The 22,681-nt window shown below is 28.9% G+C and overlaps 4 protein-coding genes across 4 annotated transcripts; 2 read left to right on the top strand and 2 right to left on the bottom strand.

The window, feature by feature from the left end:
• Positions 1–1,508: 1,508 nt before the first annotated feature.
• On the top strand, positions 1,509–2,688 carry LOC119681880. Its single transcript, XM_038095179.1, has 2 exons — positions 1,509–1,789; positions 1,866–2,688. The coding sequence occupies exons 1-2, from the start codon at positions 1,577–1,579 to the stop codon at positions 2,517–2,519; spliced, it is 867 nt and encodes a 288-aa protein (XP_037951107.1). The 5' UTR covers positions 1,509–1,576; the 3' UTR covers positions 2,520–2,688.
• Positions 2,689–4,427: 1,739 nt separating this feature from the next.
• Positions 4,428–6,013, top strand: LOC119674325 (putative gustatory receptor 59b). Its single transcript, XM_038085458.1, has 2 exons — positions 4,428–5,321; positions 5,849–6,013. Exons 1-2 carry the CDS (start codon positions 4,428–4,430, stop codon positions 6,011–6,013), a joined length of 1,059 nt encoding a protein of 352 aa, XP_037941386.1.
• A 700-nt stretch (positions 6,014–6,713) lies between these two features.
• On the bottom strand, positions 6,714–9,118 carry LOC119674324 (gustatory receptor 10a-like). Its single transcript, XM_038085457.1, has 2 exons — positions 8,246–9,118; positions 6,714–6,875 (listed from the first exon to the last, which is right to left on the bottom strand). Exons 1-2 carry the CDS (start codon positions 9,116–9,118, stop codon positions 6,714–6,716), a joined length of 1,035 nt encoding a protein of 344 aa, XP_037941385.1.
• A 9,507-nt stretch (positions 9,119–18,625) lies between these two features.
• LOC119675934 (odorant receptor 10a-like) lies at positions 18,626–20,845 on the bottom strand. The gene is made up of 7 exons (XM_038087153.1): positions 20,500–20,845; positions 20,211–20,397; positions 19,939–20,126; positions 19,676–19,851; positions 18,967–19,065; positions 18,738–18,890; positions 18,626–18,676 (listed from the first exon to the last, which is right to left on the bottom strand). The coding sequence occupies exons 1-7, from the start codon at positions 20,843–20,845 to the stop codon at positions 18,626–18,628; spliced, it is 1,200 nt and encodes a 399-aa protein (XP_037943081.1).
• Between the last annotated feature and the right edge of the window lie 1,836 nt (positions 20,846–22,681).

The following is a 22,681-nucleotide window of genomic DNA, read 5'->3' as shown; positions in this document are numbered from 1 at the left end:
TTGATTTTATCTTGCATATCATTCTGTCGTGTTGAGAGAAGTTGTCAGCATATTCTAAATCCTCGAGGTGGTTTGAAATCCCTCAGCGTATACCCCGTTGTTGTCAGCATATTCTAGATCTTCGAGGTGGTTTGAAATCCCTCAGCGTATACCCCATTGCTGTCAGCATATTCTAGATCTTAGAGGTAGTTTGAAAGCCACCAGCGTATACCCCGTTGTGACTGGTCAATAGCTTTAGTAAGGACGTCGTCTAACACAATTAAAAACAAAGTAGGCGACATCAGACAGCCTTGTCGAACACCTGAAGTAGTGACAAAGGGGGTTGACGGTTGCTCATTAAGGAACACTCTGCAGTAAAGTTTACAGTGGTTTAATTGAGTTAACGTCTTTGTGACCTATGATTTTCCACTAGAATTCTTTGAACCCTAACTTCTTTGTACTCTTCGGAAAACCATCTTCCATATTTTATTTCCATTATTTCTTGCACTTAAATGTGGTACGATATTTTTTAAACATTTTTTTAATGGTTTCTGCAATAGTGAGATGGGTCTTCATATCAAGATACACTATTAAATACTGCTCACCATCAAACCTGTTCATTTAGTGTTAGATTCGTATTAAATGGTAAAAATACTTTAACGATTGGAATGAGATTTAAATTTTCTACTTCAAATAATTTGACTACGATAGACTGAATAGAAATCTTTTTAGTTTTTATTAAAGTTTGGAAAGAAAAAGTTTCCTTGGAAACGCTATCAACAATTGTTTCGTAGTTAATACAAAATTTGCAGTTGTCAAGAAAAGATTTTACTTAAAAAATTTAGTTATTAAAAATAAAATAAATAATAACATTTTATTATAAATAAAATAATAATAATAAATAAATAAATAATAATATCTTAATAAAGCTCTTAATAAATTTTGTTTTAAAGTAAATAAATTCTAAAATTGGAGATAAACTAAGAGATACTTCGGGAGTTTGAGTTGATTGATACTTTAAGAGTTTTTGAATTACAATTTATTTTATTGGGAGGATTTATATAAATACTATAAAACTCGTACCAAGCAGCAAAAGTATGCTGCTTGGTATTATTGAAGACCGTTGAGTGGTATGAGTATAACCTTTAATTGTGAAATCTTTGTAAATCAATATACTTACATCTTTATTTTGTGATGCCGTATTAAGCATAGATGTTTCCGAAGTCATCACATCTTTTCAGTCATCGAGATATCAACAATCAGTATTATTTTACCAGACTTTACAACTTTTTGTGCCAATTTCTTTTCCATGGTAATCCAAACGTATTGAGTGATTGCTATTACAAAAGTTATCAAAATTGCATCATTCAAGATGAATTCGTAAGTTATCAATGTTTTACTAATCATTAAGATACAAATTATTAAAATAAATAAAAAAAAAAATAAAAAAATTTTTCATTTTCATTATATTTTTATTTTTTTAATAATCATTTTGTATTTTTATCATTTTTTATTTTTTATACGCACAAACGATATTTTGCAGAATTAAATAGAAATTATATTTCGGACAACTTCTGGCAAAAATTTTATTATCAAAATGGAGACAAATATGAGAGCATTCGATTATATTGACTATAAAAAACCATTGTTCGGACAAGATTTTCGCACATCATCGTACCTAAGTCATCGTCATATACCATTTGATTCGAATATAAAGCCATCTAAAAACAAAAATAGTAAAACCTTTTCAAACGATCCAGTATTGTTACACAATCGTGTAACCGAGTATAAAAATGAATTTAAATTAAAAGTATGTAAAATTTATTCATAGATTATATTAGTTAAACACTATATTTTACATCTACTCGTATACTTGTATTTTGTAGTCAAATATCAATATCGGTGAAAGGATAAATCCCAAATTGAACATGAAACATCAGTTTATAAAGCCATTTGAAGATCAAAAGTTCAAAATTTTGCCACGTGTAATGCATCCAGCCATGAGTATTTCACATCAGGACTATATATGGACTGGTCTACCACCAGAAGCACCCCATCGGACATTGTATTTCAACAAAAGTATAAAGACAACTCCACAAGTTATCGATGATAATAAACCTGGATACTCGAAATATTTAGAAGCTGGTGCAACCACAAATAAGCTTACATACGTTCATCGTACTCCGGAACAGATGTTGTCTGGAATTGCTGCATGTGATGCCATAACTTTTTGGAACTGGAAGAAAAACTCGCTCAATTCGATTCCCCTATATACTCGTAAAAATAAACAAGTGTGTGATGAAGCGCCTGCAGAGCGGTGCAAACATCCAAAGACAGATCACAAACGTGTAGTTAAATTTGTGCCACATAATGCTTTCACCACTGAAGTCCGAGATAATTACAAAGGTGAAGTGTTGCTGAATGATGTAAAACCGGGAAAAAATTTGCGAGGATATCCAATTTTCGATAAGATGGCATTAAGTGATCAAACAGAAAATCACATTTATGGCACTGGAGACTCAACAAGGAAATACATTTAAAAATATTAGAAATAATGATAGAACGTATGATGTTTACAGAAGACTTTGATTTTAATGGAAAATATTTGTATCATTATATCTGTATATTGTAGATAGAAAAAAGATGATTAACAAATTTTGCCATAATTAAGATAAAATTTGCAGTATATTAAAATTAGTACAATAAATATTCATAAAAAAATTTTATAGTAATGTCAATAAAAGAGTGTTTAAGTCAAGTCTTAACATTTCATCTGTTTTTGATTGTAAACTGTTTTTTATTATATACCTCCAGCTCAAAAAGTATTCGGATTTTGTAAATAAAACACACAGATTTAAATTTTATTCCAAATTTATTTTATCTCCTTCAAAATATGCTCCTTCTGAAGCGATACACATATGCCAACGCTTAACCGAATCTTCCAATCACTTTTCGTAGGCCCGTGCAGTTGTGGCTTTTAGTTCCTTCAGCGAGTTCTCTTTTACCTATTCAAAACGCTTACCACGAAGCGGCAATTTGAGTTTCGGGAACTGGAAAAAGTCGCACGGCGCCAGATCTGGCGAATACGGTGTCTGAGCGATGACAGTGGTGTCGCGTTTGGTCAAAAAATCGCGTACAACAACAATTTTTTACAGTAAAAATAGCTAAATGCACTTAAGGTAATCTCACATTAACAGCTGCTCTAAACAAACTAATTGACAGATGGCGCTCAAATTTGTACCATATGTCAAGAAAGGGTGTACCAACATAAAAAAAAAAATTTGAAAAGGTCTATTACTTAAGATGTAGTTAACAAACAACAAAATCCGGATACTTTTTGAGCAGAAGGTAATGTAACTTAAAATAATTATAATATTTAGTCTCTTCTACTTCTCTGACTCTAACTCAAAACTCATACTAACATTGCGTCTAATTACCAAGTATAGTCGTCTTTGTTAAAAAAAAATAAGATTTAGTCATAAAATAATATGATTAGGATTACTTAATAAAGTCATTTCAAAAATTTTTCATTCGATTGATCATAAGACGTCAAACATTACTATCATGGACGCTGTTCCTTAATGTTCTTAAACCTTGACGACAAGTGACAATAACTGTCACGAAAAAGTTTAGAACGTGCTCTGATGCCATGGATAACTAAACATTTCGGAAATATAGCGTAGATGTTTAATAAAATTTTAAAACATCACACAAAGTATATCACGTCTCCATGACATGATCGTCATCTTCTTCGTCATGGATCGATGAGGATAGTTATAATAGACTAATGCAGCGTTCAACTCATTTGTTGAGTAACTAAAGCGAAAGATTGATCTAAAGGCAGGGTTCTAGATTATTCGAATAAGTTTGAAAAATACATTTGTTGCATGATATTCCATTTTCATTCCATTTTCCACTGCTAAGTTAATTTTGCACAATTTGAGTCTTAATTATCCACAGCACCTTAGCATATAGCGAACATTGTCAGATGAGTTGTAAAGAGATATGATTCGAAATCCTAATAATTTTGTTCACAATTATTTGACGAGGTCTTTTACAACAACCGCTTATTGGTCTCCATTAACAAAAGGTTATTGGTTTCCATAATTGTCCATACATAATTTTCTTCATAATAATAGCTTTTAATACTCATGATTTGTTTATTTTATTAAATGATATTTACTAACGAAATAAAAATACAATATGCAGTGACTAGGCATATTTAGTAACTAACAACACTTTATAAATTTAGTTAATATTAGTTTTTCTTATCCAATAAAGAATATCAATTATGTAATTAGAGAAAGTTCCGCTCTTGGTTTCACCCCCCGTTTGTAATCAATACTAATGACGTACAAAAATCAACAAATTTGATGAGACCTAAAGGGTTAAGAATATAAGGCAATCAAGGCAGAGTATTGAAGTGATTTAATTTAGTTTTCAACACAATGCCGTACTGGGAACATTCCTTTGTGAATTCTCTATTTTGGATATATCATTATTATGCAGTTTGCATTGGGATGTCCTCACATCGTTACGATTATGCAACGAATAAATATAAACAGTCGCTTATGATGCGGGTATCCGTAATAATAGTAAATGCATTAACGGTACTCGTGCTGCCTTGGGTACTTTGGGAGTGTACGAATATATTTATTAGTGATGAGTGGACATTACTAATAACTTGGACATTTTATGTGAATATAATTATACATGGATTGGCTATTATCTATACGGTTATAAATCGTTATAGGAGGGAACTTGCACTTTGTGGTATCAGCATAGAAATGATGAATATTGAACTTAACCATCTTAAAGATTTTCCAATAAATCACAAAATTGAAGCACATTACAACACACTCTTCTGCATAAAGTATGCTTTTCTGGTATATACTTTTGTAGCACATACTGTTACACTCTTCTACCTTATGAAGAAATGGACCTGGTATACAATTTTGCTGACACTGTTATTTTCAAATGTTGATAATGTTTTGCATACCACAATGTTTACATATTTCGTCGGTATCTGGTATATATGTCGAGGTATATCATATATTAATGATGAATTAAAGAATTTGTTAAACAAATATACTGATGAAGAATATAAACACCATCAATATCGTAAATCTGTGGCGAAGAAATTACATTATTTGCTGTGCTTACATTGTCGTCTAGTGCGTCTAATACGGCTTTTGAATGATGCTTACAGTATACAAATGTTGGCAATACGTATTACTCGGTTTTTCACTAACGTGATGATAGGATTCTATGCTATAGTGCTCTTCGAAAATTCATCAATAACATCATTTTGGATTCTGTTTGGGATCATAACTTATTTAGTGGTAACATTTGACCTCTTTGTGGTTGACTTGATTTGTCATAAGACTGTGATTTGTTACAATCAAACAATATCCATTTTACGGAATTTTAATTCGGTTTCTAAATTTCGATTGAGCAAAGGAGTCAATAAATCGGTAATTTCATTTCGATTATTTTCATTATATTCAATAAATGATGAATAACAAAAATTAAAGTCATAAATCAAAGATATGTCACAACGAGTCCTTGGTTATGTGGGATCAACTACTATGAAATATTTAAAAATTGAAATTATATATCAAATTTATATCACAATGATATATCCTTGGCCTATATAAACTTATTTATTGCCATATAATCAAAAACTATAATTACCATATAAATCAAATTTATATCAAATTTATTTATATGGATAATTGTGATATAATTAAAAATTAAAATAAAATTAAATATTATATCACAACGGGTCCTTGGTCTTTATGAGTCCAAATACGTTTTCTTGTGAGACTGCAATAATAATAATTAAAAATTAAAAATATATTTCTTTCAGATCGAACATTTCGTTTTACAGCTTTTTGGAAATAAATTGGAAATTGATTTGTGTGGTCTCTTCCATGTTAATAAGGGGCTCTGGTTTCAGATGATGACTGCAGTAATTTCTTATACGATTGTTTTGGTACAGTTTCATTTATTCTTAAGTCAGAAAACAAAGTGAAATTAGAAGACAAAGAGTCGATTTTTGTTTTTTCCCGGAATGAATATTGATAATAATGGACTTGTGAATGCGTATTAAGCAAAATTTTTGGAATTTTCTGTACATTTATTAATAATTAGAATAAATAAATATAAATGAAGTGGTTTTTGGATTTTTTTTACTTTCGATTGTAAAATGTCTTAATTGAAAATTCTGTTGGTAATTAAAATTAAACAAACAATAGCATTCCTAGAAATTTCACAAAACTTTCTGACACACAAAAGCTTCTTCACATGCAATAATCAACTTATGCTAATGGAAACGGCTAAATCTAAATTTGATTAATTTAAGCTGCGGTGGGAACATGATATAATATAATATAATATAATATAGTTTGAAGGAAATTATTATTATTGTTGCCAAAATTTGAAGTAAGATATGGATTAGTTACAGAATATAGATTTTCATGACAATAAAATTCTTTCTCTAGGATATTTATACAACTCAAATACAACAATACATTTTAATTAACACTTTTTAATAGTTTTTCATAATAACATATTATATCCAAATAAAGTAAAGTGGTTGTCTTTATTTCAATATCAGGAAAATCTTTAATTTAAAACAATTGATTAATTAACTTCTATATAAGAGTAAGCGTAAAAATCAGTTATGATAAAGTATTAAAATTTATAAATTTAAATTGAAATGTTACTTATGTTTATTGTAAATTATTTAAGTTGAGTTCGAATTGTATAAGAGTTATGAAATACGAGAATGCTGTAGCTGCGATTAAATAGGCCAAGTGAAGATCCAATTTGAAGAGACCACAAATGCGCAAATCGATTTTGCAGCTTAAAAGTTTTAACATAAAGTTTTCAATCTGGAATTATTATAAAAACAGAAAAATATAAATATATGTATTTATAATTATTTTTTGGAATATCATATCATAATATATATATTTTCCTAGTTCAATAGCATTTATAACATAGACTAACAGAAAACCAACATTTCTTCAACTCCAAACTGCAAAATTTTTTTAACATGCCATGATTACCTCATTTCTCTATTTGAAGGCAATTTAAATTAATAAAATGAATTTCGATTCTTCAAATGCAAGGACTTAATAAACATTTGAAACTAGTTATATTTATTTTTTCAGATCGAATAATTTTACATGTTATAAAATTTAATAACACTCGCACCATTCGAATCAAATTTCTATAAGCTTTAAAAATTATGATCACTATATCTGAGTAACCGAGTAATTACCTCGACGAAACGAGTACTAATTAATAGCGGATAGGGTTAGTAGGATACCTGAAAGTATGAATTCATACTCACAAGAGTACGGCAAGAAGATTAATACTTTCATATAAGTACAAGTATTTTTAAGCAAAAATACATGGAATTTTTTATTGCATATAATAATTACAGTTATTTAGGACCAGATCTCTTTATCTCGATACGAAGTGTTAATTAGACAAATATCGAAAGAAAGTATCGAATTCAAAACTGCATACTATCTGAAGTATTTATTTGTAAAAGTATTTTTTTGGAATGGTGGAATGATTGTTGAATGTTTTCCCAATATATTTTAGAAGATAATGTTGGCTGGAACGTTATAGATAATGCGGATCGCTTTAGATTTAATTATTTCCTTGTGCTTCAACTATATGACATTAATATGCAACAGCTATGGTTTTCTATGGATATTGCAGTGTCTTAAACAGCGCAAAATAGCATACTCCTATCAGGTTATATCAGAAAATAAGTGAAGAGCGCATAATGATGGGTATTTGACAATACTTGATACAGCTGTATGGTCAGCCAAAAATTCAATTAATCAAATAATATAAAAAACAATTTTTGTTGTTGTAGTTCACTACGTTTAGAAAAACCGCTTTAGAAAAAGTTTCGTAATTTTGCTTTCATTTACATGGAATCTCATCACTTCCATTTATTTGTTATAAAAATATGTGAAGGCGTTGATCTATATATTTGCGTTAATAATTTTCTGTGGCGATATGTTAAGTCGTTGGTTTACTCAGATAAACCACTTGGAAATTAAACTTTCAGAGTCAGGCAGGGTGCATATATAGCCGGAGTCATATTCAAATATTAACGTCATATAACTATCTTATCAACACTTCAAAATTTGTAGAGTATTTGGTTGAAACCTAAATTTTAGAATGTTACGCAAACTACTTAATATATCTCCAACTCTTTCCAAACTTTAAATAAACTTACCGTTTGGTCTAAACGTATATCTAGATTCGAACTCTCATTAAATAATCTCATGGTTTGTTTAATGCTCTTTAACTCCTCATGTAGGCTATCACTAGTCAAAATCACAATATAGGTGTCCAAGTAGAAAGCAAGTGCATGTATAGTGCTAAGCAAAATCACAATTGTATACTCGCTCAACTTATGCTTAACAAATAAACTGTATATTGTGTAGCAATTAGTTAAGTTACTTATTAATGTGGTTAAAACCAGGCCCAACATCTGCCACTGATGCATGTGTACACTACTGGAATATAACTCATATATCTCATGGTAACGTTGAGCTAATATATCTAAACGATCACAGAGCATTACACAGAGTTGCATGGTCATACCTCGTTGTCCTGCTTGTCTATTAAACTTGTAAACCTGATAACTCTTATGTGTCAACTGTTTCAGTTGAACGTGCAATTGACGACAAAATTTCAAGGCGCTGGCATTCATAAAGAAAAAATAATCCGCCATATTTTCGGTATAATTCCAAAGCACAAAAGTGTAAATGGTGAATTGGGCACGTGCTGTTGGTGCACCTGTACAATATTGATATAATATATGAGCCAACTGTACTCCCATTGTGGAGTTTATTAGTCCAAACTTAAAAAGGAGCATCGTTTCAAAACGACGCTTGGGTACGTCTGTCTGATAGTCATTGGAAGGTGCATCAAAGATATCCTCCAAACGCTGTCGAGTACTCGTTATCTCATAAATGTGGTCGTAATGCGCATGATTTGCAATGTAAGTTATTACCACAACAATATATTTGAAAACAGTATTACCCACATTTACTACCAATTCGAGTTGCCAGATTCCATCAGAGTTGGCGATTAAATCATTCATATTTTTAGTAAAATAAATTGGCAATAAAACGATGAGTAAAAAACTAAATGCATGACTATAGTACGATATAAGTCGTTGGGCAAATGTGTTAGTCGACCGTTGCGGTATATAATTGATCATACTCAGACCAAGCAAGGTTGCATATACGTATCCATATTTGAAAAGATTATGTCTGTGTCTCTCCCAGAAAGTCTTCTCCATTTTTTTTTATTGTTGGCGTGTGATTTGTTGCTATTTTTTGTATAAATGCGTTATTGTCCGTATTCGCACACTTCAAAACATTTATTTACGTGACTAATGTTAAAATAATACTGTCAGAATAATATCAAAGCATATTGTAATCCAAGAGTAATCCTAGTCCATTGCATGTTTTAATAAGAGTAATATATTTAATTTGCAATTCCAATAATTTTTCTATAAACACATACTACATTGCGTGTTATGCGCATAATTGATAAGGACATGACATAAAATTTTGTATTAAACTTAAGAAATGTTTATGTTAAAATGTAATAAACATGAAAAGTGATATTCGTGGTATGTAAATATTTTTATAAATATATATTGGGCATATACTCGTATACATATACTCAGCGTAATATACTCGCAAAATAAAAACAACATATACAGTGCAGCGGAAAAGATTAAGACCAACTCAATATATTCCAATACACAAATTTCAAGGGGAAATAACGCCAAACACGTAAATATTTTAATTAATCGAATTTGTTTTTCAAATATGGATATTACCATCACACTAATTCCAATTCCAGCAACAATCTTTTAGCTCACTACGCTCAAAAATCTTGCGAAAGATCGATTGACAGATCTTTCGTATTCAGGCAGCGGTCTTTTGCAAGCCTGAAAGCTCTTTTCGGGTTTTCTAAAGGCCAAATGAAAGATCTGGTATTGATCACATCATTCGATTGTCATTCGATTTTTTATGATGAAAATTTTTTTATATAAAATAAAATATATAATAATTATAAAAAAAATTAAGAAAGAAATAGAACAAAACAGTTTTCTACCACGAGTTGATAAAACTTTTTTTGAAAGACTTTTGTGCTACAACAACTTAACACTTACGAACGGTTTTCCGGTCGATTTTAAAAAATCTTATGAAAGACTATTACCAAATTTTACCAGAAATGTCCTACAAATATTGACTCTAAGTAATAATGTTGTTGCTTACATTGGGCCGCTTTATGACATACAGTATATGTTAGAGAGTTTAACATATAGTACAAATTTAATGCATATCGATTCAGCGGTTAGGGACAACATTGAGAACCTACAGAAAACATCTTAATTTATTTATATATATGTATATAAATATAGATAATTTAAAATTTCTTGTCTATAAATTAAAAAACTTTAAATGCCCATACAGTATAAAAAAAATTGAAATTATTAAATTAGTTTTAAAAATATTTTGTTTTATTTTTATCAATATTTGGACTGTGGTCTATAGTTATTTTGATGATATTGATATAATAAAAATTTTAATAACATAGTAAGAAATTTAATAAATCTATATATGTATTTGTCATATGATTGTTTTTTATATAAGTTATAAAAGGCTTAAACATACGATTATGATAAAGTTTGTACGGATTAAAAATAATCTCGGTCCTGTACCAGACCGTTTCAACTCTGGATTTTTTTTGGCAATACTTAAAGGTAATTTAATATATTAAGTTATATAAAAGCTATATATATATTAAAACTATATATATATAAAGTTGAAAACATATTTTGTCAATAATGTTTTTGAAATCAATTTTAAGTTCGTACTTTAAATTTAATATATACAGGAACAGCACAATCATTATTAAGAATTATATATTTATATATATTATCTAAACTTTTTTAGAATTATAAAAAATTATTGATTTATATTTTAGAATGCAATAAAAATAAAATGCCTAACATTAAACAAAATCATTCATAAATGTAGAAAGGAGTTATAAAATTTGATGATGGAACTGAATTAGCATCGAAGGTCCTCTTAAACCACTTATATAAGTACATTAAATAACCTTCAGTTTAAAAATTGTTGGTAATTTATTGTTAAGTAGTCATACTTATCCACTTACAACCTTCAAAAATATTTAAATAAACTTCCACCCATACAAGCGTCATTTGTGTGCTTCTAGCTTCATTGATTTTTATTGACTTGTAAGCAAATGAGCCAAAATGGTAAAGCGCCATCTTCCTTCACCATTGGTGCTGACGCTGATGTTGATGGTTACGATAATGGAAATGATATCGTAATGCTGACGTAGCATCTACTTGAATTCCCAAATATACCAGTAGGGGTTGATAAATGGAAACGGTGAGTGCGAGTATTTGTACATTTTTAAATATTTGCATTTAAATTACTTATGTTTACGAATGGAGCAGTTCATATTTCAAGAGTTAATGATGATTTTATGGATGCTTTAGTATTTCATTGGATGTGTTCGCCGAAGTTTGGGTACAATTAGCATATTTTTAGTGAAAAATGATGGTTTAAATCTTTCCCTAATGTTTATTTAATGTATAATCATCATATATAGGCATTTTAAATATACATATGAGCATAGGTACATGTATGTATAAATTATTGCGTGGAGTATACTTAAGAAATTAATAATCATATATTTTTTCCACTGCATTAAGGCATATAAATTCTATTAATTATAATCATAAGTTAAATTTTATAGCTACCAATATATTAATTTTATAGAAGATTACTAAGATATACAAAATAATATTTACTTGTACATCGTATAAGTAGTACGAGTACTAATTCACTTAACATAAATATATTTCATATAAGTTAATATTAAATTATTTATTTAAATTAAGTATATGTAATAAAAAATACAATTAATATCGTTGAAGGGTTTGCAAAATTTATCACACACTTATTGATAAAAGGCAACTCGGTTTTTAGAACATTTAAAAATATTTTAAGAATATTATCTGGCATAATAAAACAACTGTCAATCCATTTTACTATATAATTCGTTGTATAACCGTTGAACGTTTTTAAATACTGAAAATTTAATACATAAAAAGGATGTCTTCGAATTAAATTTTTACAGTGATGAGGCTAAATTATCATTGAGTGGATATGTCAACAAATAAAATTGTCGCATCAGGGAATTCAGGGGTATAAAAACCTACAAGTAACTGCCAAAAGATTCTTGGTTCAAAATAAATTCCATGTAGATTAAATCTGTAGTCATGAAAGCTCTAACTGTTTTCAACGCGACGAAGGTGCGACTTAAATCATCAACTCTGATCGTTACAGTCACTTGATTATCTTTTTTTTTGTAGAGTCAAATTAAAGATATAAATGTTGAAGATATGTGGTTTGAATAGACGAATCATCACTTCGTAATTCTTACTGCACGTCATGTTTTGAATTTTTCGTAGTTCGAGAAATTTCCGAAGTTGCAATCAATGTACTAAGTTGGACATATATATCTTGTAACTTGTCACCACTACAGTGCTTTTGTGAGGTTATGCAAAAATTTTTCTTCATCAGTATTGTATCGATAAGTCATTGAAAATTACTTAAAATGGATTTATGTTAGTGATAAAAATTGTCCCATGGAGAAGATTTAAATGATGTTGTATAATACTTAATGGTATGATCGGAACATTATATTCCGAGATATAAATCTCAATCTGAAGTGCGTTTTATGCCGAATACCGAATTTGTGTTCGTTCAGTCTACTGCTATATTAACGATTTTCGATGAAATTTAGAAGGAAATTAGGCATATGGTTATGCGCAGAATATTTGATATATGGAGGCGAAACAAATTTGCAAACTCATTGGATGTCTAAGAACTGAAATACCAAAAGCATAACTTCAGCACCCACAGAAGGTCTTCATGATTGTAATACATACATTTGAGATGAAATTTAAATTACCACAGAACTTCTAAAGGAGAAAAATTAATATATTTCTTAAGAGTTTTGCCAAGAAAGTAAAAAAGTTTCGAAAAGAATCCAATTTGAAAAAATATACGTTGATACATTTCATTGGAATATAAATACTTAAAGCAAATGTATTGCAGAATTGAATAGTTATCACGATAAGGAAAAGATTTCTATACATATAAGATATAATTACTAATAGAAATTTAGTTTCATTTGTCGGTGTTGAGCATTTTCCGAGTTAGCGCATCTGGACACTTTTACTCTATGATGGCTGGGGGGTTTCTGCAGAGTGCCACCCATCTCACTGACTAATTTAAGTATTCCTCATAACCTTCGTGATTATTCAATGATTGATCTAAGATCTGCGTACCGCCTCGTACGGTTAGTGTTTACTTTGAGATTAGATAGTGCTAAGTAGGGCATCCTGTCGGTTTTCGTACATATAGCTTCAGAGCCACACATAAAATATAAAATGACGATAAATAAATAAAAAATACTTAACAATTTTATACAATTTATTGCTTATGTGATTTGTATTAGTAATATTTACACAATATTACAAGTAAATAAGATTTATTGCGTGATATGTATTAGTACATAAATTATATTTATTAATTTTTTATTCTCATGTGCGTATACTATATCTTTTCCAAAACGAAATCAGTAAGACCACACTGTTGAGTTGCTTGGTTATTTTTATTTATAAGTCTTACTATGTTTTATTTTTAAGGTAAAATACAATATAAGACATTAAATTTATTTACTGGGCACAAGCAATAAATTTATTTGGTCAAGACTACGCAGCATCATATCCAATTTATGCTTGAGGAAAACAAAATTATGAACACATCAACACATGTTTGTGTTTGGAAAGATGCCGAGATAGATTTTCATGTCAGTAAGAAAAACTGAAATACAATTCAAAAATTAAAGGAAATCTATGTAAGTGAAAGCCATACATATGTAGAAATAATATTTACAAATAAAGGTATAAAACTTACCTTCAATTTTGTTTCAGATCGTTAGTTTTTACTGAAGAAGGTTGACTATAAATTTACTGATGACTGATGAGCGTCAATAAGAGGAAGTAGGAGGAAATAATTAAGACCTGAATTAGGTTCTTTTAACCATAGATTAATATAAAATACTTATCAAATTTCAAAATAAATTTATCAAAATATATTTGATGACACTCGCTGTTTTTTATTTAATAATATGTTATGCACTGTGGCACTGTTCTATTGAAAACACATAACTTTACGTGCATATTTCCCATTTCATTTGCAAATAAGTTGGACATCATGTGGCCGTAACGATGAATATAGACGGGGACCTATAAAACGTTTAGAACAAAGGTAACACTTCTAATGGGTTGAATGGTATTTCAACAGTTAGTGCAGATTACTACTAAATGATGTTTACGAAATGGATAACCCTTTTTTCGATTGAGAATGCTCATCAAAATACTAAGCTCTCCAATTTACTATAATAACTATGCTATAAGTTGTTCATTCCACAAAATCATAAAGATAAACATTACAGTGAAGGATTAGATGAAAAATTCAAGCGTACTGCCTTTTTTGGCTCAGTCAGCTAAAACATAATTGGCAGTAGGTTAACATCAGCAAAATCTTTAGGTAATTTAACTCAATTGAATGCAATTTTAAATTGATTAAAAGTTTTATAATCTCTTAAACTTTCAAGGCAAAATTCTTTTCAATAAATACCATAATTAATTCATTATTTTGTTAAGATTAAAAGTTTTTGAATTCACACAAAAGTATTTGTATCTCGATGCGACAAAAAGTTTAGTTGTGAAATCTGTAGATTAACATAATAAATAAATGCTTTAAATTTTACTTACGCAGAGAAATAATATCAAGTTTAATATTAAAAATAGGAAAAAGATAGGTAAAATAGAAAAAACTTAATAGAATGAAATATAAGAATGTTATAAAAATTTTTATGAAATTTGGATTCAGCAAATACATAAGTAATTTCGACTGTGTTAACATGATGTGAATATATAATATCTACCATTATCAAAGTGATAGTTATATCATAGTCATATCAACAGTACCTCGTCCTAAAAAATTTAAATATTATATATTTAAGGGTATGAGAGTGTATTTAAGGGTATAGTATGAAGGAGTTTTAAGGAAGTAAACACGAAGCAATCGATTATAAATAAAATGAACTGAGTTTTGATATCTAAGCTCTATCTCATCCTATGAAATGTCTTAATGAAGAGGGTTTTGAATCTTTAAAATAATATAAATGAATTTAATAAAAAATTTAATAAAAGGTTTATGGCGATTAGTTGAGTATTCTAAATATCCTTAAATGTGATATTCTTTGCTATATAACATATTCTTCATAATATTCTAATGAAAAGTATGTAAAATACTTAAGTTAAATTTTAAGTCAAGTACCATTTATATATGTTAAAAAAATGTTAATCTAAACACTTATTCTTTTATGTTATTTGCAAAAGTTGCATCAATAATAAAAAAAATTTTTTAACTGATTTATTAATGGCACTCAACACTCTTATCTACTTAAGAACGTTTTTATCTTATTTGTATTTGAAAAGAGTCAAGTGAACACTTTCAGCTTTAAATGCGTTTTCGTTCTGAAGGCGTCTTCCACCAAAAACTGTAAGTAATCTTTAATATTTAAAAATATACACTTTTCAAATGAATTTCGTGTAAATATTTACTGTTTTTAAATTGAAGTGTCGTTGTTGTCACTTAGGAAATAACTTCCGAACGAATTTTGGATATTAAAAAAAAAAGAAGAGTACAAAATTACACCTAAGTAAATATTTTAAATAAAAAAAATAAAATAAATAAAAAGAAATATGTTCCCTAGAATGACAAAGTCAACATGTACATATTAAAAAAAAATACCTTGTTTTATTTACAGTAACATACTTCTAGGCGCCAGCAAGCGTTGTTTGAAGTAAATATAATAAAATATTAGAATTTCTGTCTGCAGTGTTGCTTTAGAAGATGTGAAAAATTTATCATTTTAAGTTAAAGTTATGCTTGTATTTAAATTGAGCTATAGAAAGTACAATATGCAAAGGATATGCAGAGGGGTATGCGCCCAAAAGTAGCTAATGTGAAAAGTTATTTTGTACTTCACTGTTAAAAATTTTCATAAAACCATTATATAAATTTTTTACGGTCTGGGAACAAGCGTTGCGGTTCATTGGTTCCTTTTACCATATCGGGAAATGTTTACTTTGCTGACTTTTTTTAAAATCCCTTAACGAGAACATGTGTTTTACAATGTTTTGGTGGCATAATTTTATAATGATATGCATTTGACTTTATTGCATTACACAGATACGCAAGATATATGAGTATTTTCATTAGAATTGTTAGGGTTATTTTTTATAAAAATGTTTTTATGTGGTTAAGTTTAATACTGCCTTTTAAGTACATCTCATAAAGAATATTTAAGAGCATTCTGAATAAATTGTTATTGTTAAATAAATCAAAAAATTAATTTTTATCTAAATAATTAAGTGTTTAAGAGATCTTATGGCTTATTAAGTGGCACATATTATATGTAAAAAAAAATATTTTATTTCCACGAATATTTCTCCTAACAACTCAATAAAATTTAATTTGTGGGCACATTAGATGTAATGAACGTTAATAAATAATCATTATAACACAATAATATAAAATAAATAAGAGTTAATTAACATAATTATTTTTACCCATTTATTGTGTTTGACTAAGTAACCTGACATACACCCTATTGACTCACTCAGCATATGCGTGCACAATACTATGACATATTGACATGGTTTTAGGTACTCTCATGCTTTTGATTGTAAATTTATTAGAAATATTAGATACTTTGTAGGTATATTTACATATTAATTCCATATGACATATATGAAGAGAGTCATAACAGTAAATTTATTTATTAGATACTCAGTTTGTTGGCGCAAGTAGATAGAAGTTGTTCTTTAATTTTTGGAGTTTTGAGGAGTGATTATTTTGATATAAAATTTTATTTGTTATTAAAATTACAATGAACACTAATTAATATAATTATTATTTATTTTTTACAATCTTGTTATGATTAAATTAAATGTGTTCATTTATTTTCAGAAAAAAAATTTCTAATACACTTTTCACGACATTTGCGATGTGAGAATTGAGATGTAACTAATTCTTTTGTGACAAACAGTTTAGTTTGTAAATGGTTTACGATAAAAACGCAAATATTCCTGATTCCTGGTCATGTGGTATTATTTACCAGTAGATAATAGTAGATCTTTTCTGGTTCAATAAAAGTTGTATGGAGATACGTATATTACATTTGCTTTTCGGTAATCGTAGAAAAACGAAAATTTGCAGCTGATGGCCACCAGCAATATACTCAATGTACATTTAAAAAATTTATAATTCTCATTAGCTAAAAATTTGTTTTATAAGATTACCCTGCAAATACAAAGTTAAGTGTAAATAAATTTAATGAAATTCTTTTTTGGTTCTGTCTTTAACTTTTTTTTATATGCGATTTAGTGTCAATTGTTATAGGGGAAGTAGAAATAATTAGTTAAATATCTTATACATGTATCCTGTGATTTGATCTGCTGATTTGAAATTGTTGTGATTAACGGCGGTATGTTCATTTAAGACTCTTGTAAAAAATGTGAGTTAATGTAAGAAACCTGTTTGGATAAGTTTTAGGCTTTTGGAATTGATCTTGCATCTCTGTAACTTTTATATTCCTAGTTTCTGAGCATTTATGCATATGTGCGCAGTGGCAAAATGTCAGATTCGTTTAAAAGGGAAAAACACTTCTAGTCATATTTTTTTGTTACACTTTGGTTTCGGTCCAGTTAGATTACAGCAGGACAAAAGCTCTAACTAATATTAGGAACTATTTGATGAAACCATTTTTGTTTGTCAGTTCGAATTGTTAAAAGTATTTTATTCAAATAACGTTCGATTTAGTAATAAAATTTTTTTAAATCAATGATTCTGCTCCACTAGGACTAAACTGCTAAGACCTAATGGCTTAGATAAGAGAAACAATAGATATTCTAAGTTCCAATAAACTCAGTGTACTTACCGGCTGAAGTATTTACAGGAGCTGGTGCTACCAAATCTTCGACATTGGTACATTCCAACAAGTAGAATCTGCAGGAATTACAATAAAGAGTAGGTGAAATTTACCAATCACTTTCTGTGCCTTTGTTTCTGCCTATATACCAAGCGGTTTCAATATCTGGGAAAACCAGACATATTTAAATATTAACCAAAAATATTTAATTGAATGATATAACAATTCATGTAATGGATGCCCTTGAACCTCTACGCGCAGTTCGCGTTAATCTAGCCTAAACTTACCTAACTTGTTCCATAGGGAGCATAAGTCCATGTTGTTAATCTAATTTAGACTAATCTAAAGTAATAATTATTATTATTATATTTTCATATATTTGTTATAATATTGTACTCATCAAAATAACTATTAACAAATATGTAATGTGTAATATGTGACAATATAAGAATATTATTATAATATTAAGAATATTATTTGTTTATTGAAATGATGAAGCCAAAGCAATAATAGATCCTGCTGCTTGTAATATCTAAAATGTGATATTTTATAGTTTTTAAATGATATGTGCGGAATATATGAATGTGACCAACCGATGCAAATGTAACAAGCGATGGATTAAAGAAGGGTACAGCCATTGTTATTGGACGTTGCGATCGCAGTATCATTAGTGATAACAAGCGACGATTTTTCGGATTACAAAGATGCCAATCACTACAAAATATAGTAGTGCCTATTTGAGTGCTCTACAAATCGAAAGAGAAAATTATTCAACTGTATTGTAATTTTAACTGCATTAATATTTTATGTATATAAACTTACATTTTCTGCTACAATTGTTCCACCGTAGCAGTATATGAACAACTGTGATAATGCAGCAATTGTGTAGGCTATATAAACGAATCTACCTACTCCAGAGAACTTTGTAAAGTTTTGTGAAAAATAGAAAAGTATTTTATATATAAATATAATATAATATAAAACTATTAGTATCTGCAAATAAAAAAATGTTGGATTAAAAAATATTAAATCATAGAGGAGTAGTTATATACCCCTGTAGATCAAATTTTGATTTGGAACGGAGACGATAGTTGGGAAGAACTGCTGACACATACAGTTGATATTTTGTGGCAAGATCATTTTGTATTGATAAAGTATATATTAAAAAAACATTTATGATACAAGTTCTATTTTATTTTCTACTCAATGGTGGCTTATACCATTATATCATACCAGATGAAAGGCCATTATGTTTATATAATTTCATTAATTTTAAACGTAGTCATCACTTCAGTTAGTCATTGTTTTAAGAAAAAAATTGTTTAGTACCCTAGCGAACATTTCTTATAGGGCATATGATCTGTCATCAAACAAATTGGTGTATTGTGACTAACAAAGAGAAGTGAATCTAAACATTTTAATTTTAATACTTCCACTATTTGAGTTCAAAATATCTTAAAAATTTTTTTTAAAAGCTATACTAAGAAAAATTTTAAAATTATTTTTTATACATATAAAAAATTGGACTTACGGATAGCACATCGAAGAGACTTGCACCAATAACCATGCTGGCGGAAACAAAATGCGCTAACGTCATTGTTATATAACAATTTCGAAATAAAGTTGTAATTTCCATTATCTCATTTTGTCGTTTGATAATCTTAAATAATTCTTCTTCAAGTCGTTCAGCCTCAACTGCCGTAGATACTACTTTTGCTGAGTATTTATAAAGCAGAACATATGATAAAAACATATGATTAAATATAATTTCAAACATCTAGTATTCGTACTTACATTTAAGTCCGTCGAATACTATTTTAATATCTTCTTGCAATATTTTAAGTAGCAAAGCGAAGTTGGAGCAGGACTCATAATAAAAAGAATCGCAACCTGAGAACATAAACACGGTAACGTAAGCAGTATAAGCAGTAAATATATATGATAGTGGAAAGTACGGAAAATTTAGAAGACCCGCTGGTAATCTAAATAATAAATTAGTAAGATTTTGTAGAAAATTAAAATTTAGCTTCAGTAAAAATTCAGTTTAAAGACAATGAAAAACTGACGTCATATTAAAAGGTGTTCTCCATACAAAAGCGCTGCCATGTCTATGTGAAATCCACGCCTCAAAAAGTGGTTTTAAATTGTATGTAGTTGAAGTAAGCAAGCCCATGCCAAAAGTAGTAAGCCCCAGTCCAGTTGCCAAACGACTTGAAGCTCCCATGATATTCTTTTTGTTGGTTGTCAGCTTAGCTGTTGGCACGCCATAATAAAAAATATAAAAATAAATAAAATAAGATAAAAAATTGCAATGTTATGTTATATTTCATCTGACTTGGATATTTGTTCTAGTACCTTTGTTGGTATGGTATAATAAATAATGTAAACGTTCAACTGTGAGTTGCAAGTCATTTCGATGCCAATATATTAAGTACATTTTTAGCAAAGTTACAGCTGAAGTACCTGCTGGACAGAGCGTGTCTAATCCTAGCTCGATATCATATTTCAACGCAGTGAAGCCAGCATGTAACTCGGTGAAAACACCAATAAAAAGTACTATGAAATTTGTAGTTGCCCACAAATTGGCACTTAAGGACCTAACTGCACTTGGCCAATAACCCATGGCACCCAAGCACAGACGAGGCACACAGTAAAAGTAATCGTCCAATGAAGCAGAACGCTTTAGTAACTTCAAAAACATTTTACTAATAAAATTTTTATTATTTTCTACAGAAAATTTTTGCCTTCAGAGTCACGTAGTTAACAAAGTATACCCGCATGAAAACTGCTAGGCTTCAAAAGGCTAAGTACTTTTTATACTTGCCATTGGATTTGGTTATGCAACGACTTCTGTTGTGTTTCGCAATATTTTTAAATAATGCAGGAATGTGAAAATTGTTTAAAATTAGTTACGAAGTTTGGACTTCCATATCAATAAGCGATTAAAAAAACTTTTCATCAGATTGTAAATTATTTAATATCTTTAAAAGCGCATTTTAGCACATTTGGACATTACCAATAATTTATTTTTTTTACAAAACTATTAAGGTATATATTTCTATATTGGCTAATATCTATTAAAATGCAATAAATTCATTTGAAACCACTTTAATTGCTTGTTTCCCGGATATATTAATTTTTTTTAGAATTAAAGGAACATACCATAAGCCCTATAGATATATAAATAATGATATTTATATAAATAGATTTTTATCTAATGTCTTTTATGTTTATATTTAATTTTCATATTATTTTTTTATTTTATTTTATTTATATTATATATTTTTGTCATTTCAACACAGAATGACAATTGAAACATCTTGAATCTTTTATTAATATAGAGTTCCATGATTAATTAAAGGTATCACAACTATATTTGTTTTACACCAAATCGAATATGTATTCATCTTAAAATAAATTAATCTATATAAAAGTCAGGTTGGTATATAGAACTATATAGAACTGTCAGGTTGGTTTTCCTTTGCATAATGGGGGAGTCGTTACCTTTCTTTCGGCGTTAAATGTATACTGATTAAAATCTATATACAAATAACGTAACTCCTGTGGTACCACAACGGGCCTTTATTTGTGCTTAAGTGGGCTTTTTGGGATACAAGGCCGCCACTCCAACCTATACCTATACCTATATAAAAGTCAATGGCAGCTTCATACACATATAGTCTAAAGGAATGCTTCCATTTGTTAGAAATACTTAGTGACCCTAAAAAATTAAAGATTGCGGCTTACCCTCAATGGTAAAAAAATAATTAAAATGCAATTAAAGTTTGTTAAACAATTTTTAGTTAATTGAGCTAATTTGTTCTAAAATTTTAAAATTCCTTTACATAACCAATTACAAGCGTTTTGACGCATTAATTTATAATTGACTCTATTAACCTTGACTATTGTTGTCCTTTGAAAGGGTAATCAATTACGTTTTCTGAAAAATTATTATAATAGTTATTAAATAACGCAATAAAGTCATGAGGCACTAGTCACTAGTCGCTAAATAACACCGAGCATAAACAATTAAATAATAAATGCTATTATATGGAGAATACAATTTAAGAATTTGTGACATGATTTAGTATCTGCGTTGCAATACGTTTTTTTTTCTCAGCTCCTAAACTACCTAACTTATAAACTATCGGGTTGGTATAAGTTAGGTCCACATTTTTTTTAAATCGAATGTAACCAGCTTGGTTCATTCCTCAAAGCAGAAATCATTCAAAGAGTTTACTCCTTACGTAAATGCTTGTAAAGAGCAAAAAGCATGCATATACTAATAAAAGATCAGATATTTAAAGATTAAAGAATCAGTTTGAATACTGTTTTTTTTTGTAGTTTTGAAAAGTATTTCAAAACCATTGAATAAATGATTTAGTTTGGAGTTAAATTCAACCTACTGCAATTTTCTTAAGAATTGGAAACGTGTTAATTTAGTCCACACAAGAGAAACCGAGTCCAACCCTGATTAAATAATAAATTTAAATCCGAGAATATTTAATTAGCGATTCAATTAGAGTGATAAGATAAT

The sequence above is a fragment of the Teleopsis dalmanni genome, chromosome 2, assembly GCF_002237135.1.
Source record: "Teleopsis dalmanni isolate 2A chromosome 2, ASM223713v2, whole genome shotgun sequence".
Classification (NCBI taxonomy): domain Eukaryota; kingdom Metazoa; phylum Arthropoda; class Insecta; order Diptera; family Diopsidae; genus Teleopsis; species Teleopsis dalmanni.
This window is presented reverse-complemented; position numbering and strand designations above follow the sequence as displayed.